Raw genomic sequence first — 11,603 nt, forward strand, 5'->3', positions numbered from 1 at the left:
GCGAGACTCTGTCTCAAAAAAAAAAAATATATTAAAGATAACCAAAAAAATTAAAATTAAATTTTATTCACATTTATCTTTAATCATATGAATATAGGATAACTGGCAGGGAGTGGTGGCTCACGCCTATAATCCCAATGTTTTGGGATGCCAAGGTGGGAGGACTCCTTGAGGCCAGGGGTTCAAGACCAGCCTGGGCAACACAGCAAGGTCCCACTCTCTACAAAAAATATTGAAATAAAAAGAAAAGAATATGGGATATTTAAATATTCTACAGAACATAGTTGACAAAAAAAGTTATGAACCACCTTATTGGCATTACTCATTTTTTATCTGAATAACAACAATACTCTAGGAAATGCTTCCAAATAAAGATGATTTTATGTAAAATACGGTATTCTTACTTTACAATGGATGACTTTAAAATTTCTAAATTTCTAAATGAAATCTGAGAAGTTCAGTTCACAAACTGGAAATGGTATGTTGTGCTCAGTGACTAACATCACAATGTCAGGAACGATTTATACTTTTCATTTCCTCTTCAAACCATACTAAAGATGTGGAAAAGCCCACAGAAACAACAAGAGGCTTTATAAATTGAGAAGCTACTTACGGTCGGCAGCTTTTCACGAGTGTTTTGAGAATATTTTCTACAGAACTGGGGGGGGAAAGCCATTTGATAATTAGATTGGTATATTTTAAGAACACATCTAATTCAATTAATAAATACCTCTGAGATAAGCTCATACATTCAGATATTATTTGTTTATATGTAATAACTAAGCCTTCCCTTTCATACAGACACACCTGCAAGGATTCACTACTTAAACTCCCTAATCTACTCTTTCCTTTGCCCTCATTTCGTTGTCTCTGGTATGAACTAAAGGGAAAAAATGTTACACTGGGAAAAGAACAAATTGTTTTCAGTCTTTACAAGGTAGGCAGCAATGACCATACACCATACTTATCAACACAGTGGCTTAACACTTCAAATAATTTTTACTAAAATACTTTTACATCAAAACACAAGCAGCAGACAGACCAAAATCTGGGTGTTTCCATCAGAAATTAGCTTTCACAACCAATTCATGAGTTCGATAACCCTCCAAGGCACTTTACGGCCAGCAACAATTATCAAAAAGAACAATAGCATCTCTTTGAGCAGATACTTATAAAGTTAGTCCAGTAACATTAAAAATTATAACTTACTTTACAACGAACGTGTAGTTGCCTCAAGTGAATACAGGAGACCAACATAAAAAGGTATGTATGAATTTATAATCAACATTTCTTTTTTAATAAAAAGGCCAACGTGTACTGGTTTAAACACATGACCAGAATGGAATATTTAAATATTTACTAGATTATAGTCAAGCAGTCAAATGCAAACAAACAATACAAACAATGGAGCACTAGGTAATTTTGAGCTGGAATTTAAAAATACATGTGTGACTACTTACAGTATGATATGTACAAGTAAAAATAAAATTCCCAAATCTCAGAAAAATGTATATATACATATATGGGAAAGGAGTAACTTTCAGGCAATGTCTCCACCTGATACTTTCTTATTAAGCTTTCTGAAATTCTTAAGTCCAGAAGTCTACCCAACTTCTCTGAAAGTTTAGGAACTAATCTGCAAAGAAATTCCAAGGAGTCACAGAAAGCAAACTCATCAAAAATAATCAATATATTACATAACCAAGAAAGGAAAACTATAATCTCATTACGTGGAGCAGTAGAAATCCTCTTTAATTTCAAAACTACTCAGAGAAAAATTAACTGAAGAGGCAACTAGGTTACAACTCACGGGATGACTTCTAAAATTAAAAAAAAAAAAAAAATACATGGCCAAAGGGCCATCAATAAGCACTGTCTCTGGTCATGAGAGGGAGGTTCTTCTTTTTCTTATAAAAAGGCTAAGCAATTCAAAAACACAGTTCAGAGAACATTTAAGTTTGCCCAGCAAAAAAAAAAAAAACAGGGCAAACTTCTATCCAACTATGTTTAAAGCTCCCTGAAGACCACGGCTGTGATTTTTATTTCTGGGCATTTCCAAAGTGCTTATAAAAAGGCCATCTGCTCACATATATTTATACTTTTCTGTCTATTGATTTATAATAATAAAAATTTTATATCAGAGTAACAAAAAGGACAGATCTTGGGTCTTCTTTTAGTTTAGATCGAAGAATCCCATTTAGCAACAAAGTATAGAATTAACAGCTAAGGTTTAAAGAGTCATCTAGTTTTAAACTAAATTGCTCAATTTAAATGCAGATTTTTAAAAGGTAATTCTAAAATTGTAAACTGTTTATCCATGAAAATGAGCATAAGATCCACAATTCTATCAGTCCTAATGTTCGTGTTCTCATTAACATTACATTTATTTTATTGGTTCTGCGCTACACAGAAAACCTGCTGTTTTCACTTAGGACCTTTGCTATACCAACATACTTTCGCATAATGTCATAAATGATTCTAGAAAGCAAGTCATAAAAGGCTGCAAAGCTACATGTTTTCTCCAGTTCCCTTCACGCTTCAGAAGAATAGGAAGTTAATTATAACACTTGATAGAGTCACTTCACTTATTAGAGGATTAGGGTATGTGGGAATGCAATTTAGTTACTCGAAATAAAGTCAATTTCAACCCCTTCTTATACATAAGGCCTGTACCATTGGATTTATGATGTTTATCCAGAAAAGGGTACAATCTCTCTAACCTGTGATATCTGTATAGTGACCTTTTGTGATTCTTGTAATCTCTCAAGATGAAAGGAACAATGTTTCTGTTTAAAAATAAAATAAAAGGTTAAGGCTAGATGCTACTAGACTACATTTCACTAATTTTTAGAGGGAGTAAATAATCACTAAATACTTTCCAACTGTTGGAAATGTATAATATTAAAGTGATAACAATTCAAAACACTTTTTTCTTTTTTTTTAAATCAAAAGGGATCTAAAGAGTGACTAAGCTTTGGATGGGTTTTCTTATACCCTTTCCTCTTTAAAAAGATACGTTAGGTTGAAAAATATATGTTAGGTTGAAAAAGAAAGCCACAGTAGAGCATATAATGGTTTACAGTTTGGGCTTAGAGTCAGACCAATCTGAATTTGAGTATCAGTTCTGCTACTTCCTAGTTGTATTATAGCTGTTTTCTCATCAATATGAGCAATAATACCTACCTCTCATAAAGCTGTTACAAAAATAAATGAGATAATGTATAGAATGCAGGTATATGGCCCAGAATTAAGGATAATAAATGTTATCTATTATTTCATACTTAGCCATAATAAATTGTATCCTCAATTTCCTTAAAAATTAAAATTTTGTGCTTATTTTGCTCTTACATTGATTCTACTGCCTCTGAGTAGCTACTAATTTATGACTTAAGGAAATCACAACAAAATAGGAAACTCCTCCCCAACTGCCACCCTATTATTAAGGGTAGAAAGTGAGTCCTTGTCCCAGTTCTTAAGCTCTTGTTCCAGTTTCAACCAATGATTCTGTGTGAATTTTCCTCTCTGGACCTTGATTTCCTTATGATGCCATTAATAAAGTAAATGTTAAATATTAGCAGATAAGCCTGAGGAAAACCAATAGTCTTAGCCTCCAGTTACTGAGACAGTGAACTCATATAAACTTGGAGGTTTATGCCTCCTGCCTCCTTGGCCTTATCAGGACAATATTCACTTCTAAACCAGGGAAAAGTATAGCAAATGAAATACTGAAGATGAGAGTAAACTAGACTGCTCATAGCCAGAAGTACTTGCAGCTTCACTTGACAGTTCTTGAACTAAAATTTAACTTCAGAATAATATTTGCTTTTTCATAAATGAACTGGTTAACTGTAACGACGGACTATTCTGTATATCTGACTTCCTCCCTTCATAATTTAATGGTAACTGCTTATACAGTATTTGTTTTTCTTAAACCTGTGCCAAACACTCATCTAGTTTTACTTGCCTTCTCTAAATCCAAACAAATCCACCGTAAGTTAGACATTATCCATCTCATATCTAATCTTCAAAATCTAATATTGCTCAGTTAAACTAGTAAGTAGTCATTTTTCATAGCCACTTCACTCAAAATTAGGGCCAAGATAATTTCACCATAAAGAAAGGTATAAATAGGCCAGGTGCGGTGGCTCACACCTGTGGTCAGGTGTTCAAGACCAGCCTGGCCAACATGATGAAACCCCATCTCTACTACAAATACAAAAAATTAGCTGGATTTGGTGGTGCACACCTGTAATCCCAGCTACTCAGGAGGTTGAGGCAGGAAAATCGCTTGAACCTGGGAGGCAGAGGTTGCAGTGAGCCCAGATTGTGCCACTGCACTCCAGCCTGGGCAACAAGAGCAAAAAAAACTCCATCTCAAAAAAAAAAAAAGTACAAATAATAAGTACAACATTGTCCTTACTGATGTGCATTAGCATTGACTTTTCATTAAAATTACTTTTAAAAAGTATACCTTTATGGCAAGTGTTAAGAAATTGTAGTAACTCTTACCACTCACATAAAAAGAGCATGCATAATTGTTTTAAATGACAATAAGCCTGATCAACTTGAACTTGAACTAAGTATTTTTTAAATTTGCTTTTAAAAGATCAGTTTTTAAAGAAAGAACATTGTAGCACAGAAACAACTTTTGTGAGAAACACTATCCAAAACATTAATAAAATCTGGTAAAAAAATTTTTCTTTTGAGATGGGAGTCTGGCTCTGTCGCCCAGGCTGGAGTACAGTGGGATGATCTTAGCTCAACGCAGCCTCTGCCTCCCGGGTTCCAGCAATTCTCCCGCCTCAGCCTCCTGGGTAGCTGGGATTACAGGCATGCGCCATCACACTAGGCTAATTTTTTTTGTATTTTTAGTAGAGATGGGGTTTCACCATGTTGGCCAGGCTGGTCTTGAACTCCCGAACACAGGTGATCCATCTACCTCAGCCTCCCAAAGTGCTAGGATTACAGGTGTGAGCCACCATACCCGGCCGAATTTTGCTAAAATTTTAAATTTCCAAATAAAAGAATATTTTTAAAAATAAATAGGATGGTCTTCAAATACATTAAAAAATAATTGTAAATACCATATTAATAATCATGGTTTACAACCATAAAATCTTTTAAATTTCAACAGGTTTTAGGAGAAATTCTTCTCATCATTTGATTATCATATTAAATTTTGTAGCTAGAGATCATCCATGAGCTGCTGGTAGTAATTTAAACTCCTAAGTATGGCCACATGTGCCAAGAAACCCCAAACAGAGGTCTGGAAAATGTCGTTTCCATGTGGTGAGTGTGGGGAGCTGAGGACAAAGGATTTAACTGTATCTTAAAGAGCACCAATTCAAATAGCTCTTTAATGACTCAATAGAGAAACAAATGCCATAAACAAATACCAGAAAAAGAAAATATCAAATTTCTCCAGAGGCAGATTAATATGAAAAAAATGAAAATATAATACTATATGATACCCTTAGAACAATACATGTAAAAGAGAATAGACACTTTTTAAAATAAATTTTAAAAAGTAGTAAACAAGTTATGCAGGCCCAAGCTACTCATGATGCAAATATGAAAACCTTTATAACCACCCACAAAAACCAAATTAGTGGTAATAATACTAAATAAATGTATACATATAGCAATTGAAATATGAATTGTTTGTGCCCACTTGTAAAAGCGATCTATGCATAATTCTCCCACATTTTGTGAGGAGCAACACCATTACTGTGTTGCCTATGATATAACTTGCAATATGCTAGTCAAAGTAAGTGTATGGGATATTGTTTTATAAAATAAAACCATGTCCATAAGATTCAAAAGCTTCATTTATAAAGTAAATAATAATTCTTATATCACTAACAATTAGTTCACACTCATCTCCTTTCCAATTTTACTTCTTCTATTGCATAAAAAACACTACCGATTCTTTCTCCAGTAAAAAGTAGACTGAGATGGGGATAAAGAGACTAAAAAGGGTCTTTTGCCCTAGAGGCAAAAAGACAGACAGAAAGCTAGAAGGAGGAAGCAAGGAAGAAAAGGAAAGAGGGAAACAAGGATACAAAAAGGGATGGAGAGAGGATGGAAAAGGTAAAGAGGAAGGGAAGAGAGGGAAGTTGATAATCTTTGCTTCAAACAATAGAACTAGCTTTTAAAATCATGTTGAAATACATGTCACCACCCTAAGCAGCAATTTCAATAAGGACAAAAACATAAGGCACGTAAGTTTAAAATTTGAAAGACGGTTAACAAATTAAGCAATCTTTCACTTTTGATTATAAAAATAGCATTCTAAAAATAGTATGAACACATGTAGTCAGCCGACAAAACTGTTTCAAAATGTGGCAGAATATATCTAAGATGAAAAAACTCAAAATTGTCACAGTGTAGGTAATGAGTATAGGTAGGTTATATGATGTATAAATTTTATTTTAGAATAATTACAATTACAAAATGAAATGCTGAGTCTGTTAAGAGTTGAGAGTCAGTGCCGTGTTTCAGTCACAACGTGTCTTCAAAAGATCAAGAATAGTCATGGTAAAACTTTTAAGGACAAGGATGATGTGACACTTTAGGAAGAGACATGGTAAACATAATCAATAAGCACTGACTGACCAATATTAATAGAAAATTTCCAGACAAACAGCTCTTATCACTGAAGAGGAAAGCCATGGATATTTATTAATGACCACACAGGACTTTAAAAGCGGCATGTGCCTTTGCAAAGGTAGACCTTTAAGGCAGGAAAGTAGGACGCTTGGTTATAAAGCAGCGAATAAGAGGGCATACTAAAGAACAGGGTATCACTGAAGAAACTGCCTTATCTCCTCCTTTCATTTACAAAATACTTTCAGAAGCAGCCAAAATTATCAGCAAGAAAAATCTCAGAAGGATAACTGATCTGAACACAGTTCAAAGGTCCCTGAGATCTATGAAATGGTGAGGCCTGTCTATGGCCATTAACACCCTGAATGTGCCCAATCTCATCTGAAATGGTGAAGCCAGTAAGAAATTCCCTGACCTCTCATTTAAAGAAGACTCAGTCAAACCAGTATAGATCACGGTCCCTGTGGCAAAAATAACACCCAAAAGGAATCTTTACAAACAAAGCTTTTGTATTCAATTCTGAGTTTTCTTAATAAATATTGGGGCTGGGTGTAGTGGCTCAAGCCTGTAATCCCAGCACTTTGGGAGGCCAAGGCGGGAGGATCTCCTGAGCCCAGGAGTTCAAGACTAACCTGGGCAACACAGTGAGACCCCGTCTCTACAAATAAAAAGTTTTAAAAATTAGCCGGGCATGGTGGCACATGCCTGTGGTCCCAGCTTCTCAGGAGGCTGAGGCGGGAAGACTGCTTGAGCCCAGGAGGTCAAGGCTGTGGTGATGCAAGATCTTGCCACTGCACTCCAGCCTGGGCAACAGAGCAACCCTGAAAAAGGAAGGAAGGAAGGAGTGGAGAGAGGAAGGGAGGGAGAGACGGAAGAAAACAACAAATACTGGTAAAAACATACTTGCACAATGTACTACTCTATTTCATGATAAAATTTGCATTTTTATGGTTGAAATGAGTTTCCTTGTTTTAACACATGAACCTTGCAAGAAATAAATGACTTCTAACCACTTTACTTGTCCCCAACTGTCCAAAAACCAATTAGGACCTAAGTTGAAGATCATGTTTTACCTCCTCCATTTACACCATTTCACATTTGCCATCTGCACTCATTTTCAAAAAATTCTATGGTAAGGGACAAAGACTGTTGACCTAAGTAAAGGCTGAGGGCTAATCATAGATTACATGAATTTAACAAGAAATAATGAAATAATGTAGACATGCCTAAGACTGAGAGAGAAAACCTCAGAAGTCTTTAAAGACTTAATTTATAAAAAAGAAAAAGGAAATTAATACAGGCATAGAGAATGGTGCTCTTCAAGAAATAAGTACACAGGCCAGGCGCGGTGGCTCACGCCTATAAACCCAGCGCTTTGGGAGGCCGAGGCGGGCGGATCACAAGGTCAGGAGATCGACACCATCTTGGCTAACATGGTGAAACCCCGTCTCTACTAAAAATACAAAAAAATTAGCCGGGCGTGGTAGCGCATGCCTGTAGTCCCAGCTGTGCGGGAGGCTGAGGCAGGAGAATGGCGTGAAGGTGGGAGGCGGAGCTTGCAGTGAGCCGAGATCATGGCACTGCACTCCAGCCTGGGCGACAGAGCGAGACTCTGTCTCAAAAAATAAAAGAAAAAGAAAAAGAAATGAGTATATATGACAAATGACTCTAGACAATGAGAAAAAACAGCCAGCTATTAAAACCTGAATAGGCGGTAGGGCGCAGTGGCTCATGCCTGAAATCCCAGCACTTTGGGAGGCCGAGGTGAGCGGATCACGAGGTCAGGAGATTGAGACCATCCTGGCTAACACGGTCAAACCCCTCTCTACTAAAAATACAAAAACAATTAGCTGGGCGTGGTGGTGGGCCCCAGTAGTCTTAGCTGCTGGGGAGGCTGAGGTAGGAGAATGGCATGAACCCGGGAGGCAGAGCTTGCAGTGAGCTGAGATGACGCCATTGCACTCCAGCCTGGGCAATAGAGCGAGACTCCGTCTCAAAAACAAAACAAAACAAACAAACAAACAAACAAAAAAACACTGAAGAGGCCGGGCATGGTGGCTCATGCCTGTAATCCCAGGACTTTGGGAGGCCAAGAGAGGCAGATCACCTGAGGTCAGGAGTTTGAGACCAGAGTGGCCAAAATGGCGAAACCCCATCTCTACTAAAAATACAAACATTAGCTGGGAATGGTGGTGCGCGCCTGTAATCCCAGCTGCTCCTGAGGTTGAGGCACCAGAATCACTTAAACCTGGGAGGCGGAGGTTGCAGTGAGCTGAGATTGTGCCACTGCACTCCAGCCTGAGCAACAGAGGGAGACCCTGTCTCAGAAAAAAGAAGAATGATAAGCCAAACATGCTAAAACTGAGAAAATTTAAAGCTAGACTACAATTGGATAGAAATACCTATCAGTCAAGTATGAAATCACTATTAACCAAAAAAAGGCAGATGCTATTTTATTATATAAACTCAGAATAAAATATAAAACCAAAAATTAGGTCTCCAAGAGGCAGGCTGTAGATGGAAGAAGTCAATGATCTGCAAGAGAGATGCAGCTTCAGATACAGTTTATAGAGGGCAATGAATTGCTTCAGGAGTCAAATTACATAGAAATATGCACATTAAAATATCTGCTTGTTTCTTTCAAACAACCCAGTATTTTTCAATCATGATCACTCCCTAAAAGACCCCAAGTACTCCCAAATAAGTATTTTAAATGGAAACACTTACTTAGGAAACCAATTTAATCCTAGGTGCTCTGTCTTGGAATATAATATTCTTTCTACCATGTCATAAAGTGGTCTCCAGGGTAACTCCAAATCATCTCTTGAAAGAAGTTCCTTTTTCCTAAAAAGTAAAATAAAACAAATACCTACGTGTGCATGTGTGCACAGATGTGTGTATACCACAAATACTACACAGGGACAGTTAAATATTGCTGCTCATCACAGTGGGTTTTGCTTTTCCCCATCCACGGCCACTCACTAGCAGAACATAAGAATAATGCACCCAATTCTTGCTGCTGCTCAAACCTCAAAGAGTTCCAGATAAAAGAGGGCATTTAAATTTGTGTCACCATCACTGTAGATGAATTTCATGTTTTCCCACACTATGGAATATTTGTTTCCAGCATTGAGCTGGATGCTTCAGGGTAAGCAAAAGAATCTATAATATTTGTCTTGTTTTCTCGAGGGACTTAACAACCTATGAAAGGGGAAATTCAATGGGTGCTAGAGAAAAGACCACGTCATGGAAGAGATGCAATTTTAACTAAAAGGTTAATTAACACATTTGATGAAACTAAAGATAATGTTTTTTGCAATCAATTTCCAAATTGGCAACTTGAGACTTGGTCTTCTTACCAAAAGGACTTAGTCCTCATTCCCTAAAACCCTGAAGAAACAAACAAACCTTAACGGAAACCACTGGAAATAGACTTACTTTAACAAGTTGATCAAAAGGCGGGCAAATCCCTGCATCATGCTGATTTCCAGTTTTGGAATTGATACCAGCTCATACAATAACTTAATAAAAAGAACATGATCTTCTTTGCTAAATTTTCTCCCATAAAGTCGAATATATCTGCAAGAGAAAAACAGATATACCCTTTAAAAATAGGTATAATGATACACCCATGTTCAATGCAGCATTATCCATAGAAGCCAAGATGTAGATGCAACCTGAATGGCCACAGAAGGATGAATGGATAAGGAAAATGTGGCATATGCAATACAATGGATTGTCTTTTTTTTTTTTTTTTTTTTAACATTTCATGGAAAACTTTTTATTGGTTTTCTGGATAGAAACGGGAATTTATTTGCCAGGAAGAATGATCCCATCATACTTCAGCTAGAACCAGTGGATGAGGATGATTCAGTCTTAAAAAAGAAGGAAATCCAGGCATAAGCTACAACATGGATGAACCATAAGTGAAATAAGCCAGTCACAAAAGACAAATACCGTGTAGGTATCTAAAGTAATCAAACTCATAGAAACAGAAAGTAGAATAGTTGCTGCCAGGGGTTGGGAGGAGGGGGAAATGGAGAGCTGTTATTCAATGGGTATAGTTTCAGTCACGTAAAATAAAAAATTGTACAACAATGTATATATGGTTAACAACACTGCATTGTACACTTAATTAAGATAAACTTGATATTTATTTTTAATGACAATTTTTAAAAACAGGTGTGGTAACAATTTCAAATGTCTTTGATGGTTAAGTATTTTATATCTATTCTCACTGTTATGCAGTAAAGAATTATTCTGTACTTTAATCAAGAGATTACCAGGCCAGGCAAAGCAGCTCATGCCTGTAATCCCAGCACTTTGAGAGGCTAAAGTGGAAGGATCGCTTGAACCCTGGAGTTCAAGACCAGCCTGGGCAACATGGCAAAACCCAATCTCCACAACAAATACAAAATATTAGCCAGGCATGATGGCGTGCGCCTGTGGTCCCAGTTACTCGGGTTGGGGGAGGGCTGAGGTGGGAGGATCACTGGAGCCCAGGAAGTCAAGCGGGCAGTGAGCTGTGATGGCGCAACTGTGCTCCATCTAGCCTACGCGACAGAGTGAGACCTTGTCTTCAAAACAAAAAAAAAAAGAAAGAGATTACCAAATAAGTATCTTAATAACCAATGGTAACTGAGTTATCATCAACATCTAATGACCAATTAAAACACTGCTCTCTTATTGTAAACAAGTTACATAACTTGTACTATTTGTTTCTAACAGTTAACTTATAATTACAATACAATGAGGTTACTACCAAAAATAAATATTTTATCCAAAATTACATTTTAAATGTCTAACTATAAACAATGTAATCAAAAGCATTAACTTTAAGCAAATTTAAGAAAAAGGTGTCCCAATGGCCGGGCACGGTGGCTCATGCCTGTAATTCCAGCACTCTGGGAGGCCAAGGCAGGCAGATCACCTGAGGTCAGGAGTTCGAGACCAGCCTGACCAACATGGAGAAACCCCGTCTCTACTAAAAATACAAA

At 36.9% G+C, this 11,603-nt stretch overlaps 1 protein-coding gene across 1 annotated transcript in view; it reads right to left on the reverse strand.

The window, feature by feature from the left end:
- PSME4 (proteasome (prosome, macropain) activator subunit 4) overlaps nt 1–11,603 on the reverse strand; it is a 133,267-nt gene that overhangs the window by 87,976 nt on the left and 33,688 nt on the right. The window contains exons 2-4 of the mRNA XM_011967084.1: nt 10,045–10,185; nt 9,334–9,450; nt 614–658 (exon numbers count right to left, since the gene is read on the reverse strand). Of these exons, the coding sequence (XP_011822474.1) occupies nt 614–658; nt 9,334–9,450; nt 10,045–10,085 (203 nt within the window). The 5' untranslated portion in view covers nt 10,086–10,185. The remainder of the gene's footprint in view (nt 1–613; nt 659–9,333; nt 9,451–10,044; nt 10,186–11,603) is intronic.

Source organism: Mandrillus leucophaeus, unplaced genomic scaffold (genome assembly GCF_000951045.1).
Source record: "Mandrillus leucophaeus isolate KB7577 unplaced genomic scaffold, Mleu.le_1.0 Scaffold786, whole genome shotgun sequence".
Classification (NCBI taxonomy): Eukaryota; Metazoa; Chordata; class Mammalia; order Primates; family Cercopithecidae; genus Mandrillus; species Mandrillus leucophaeus.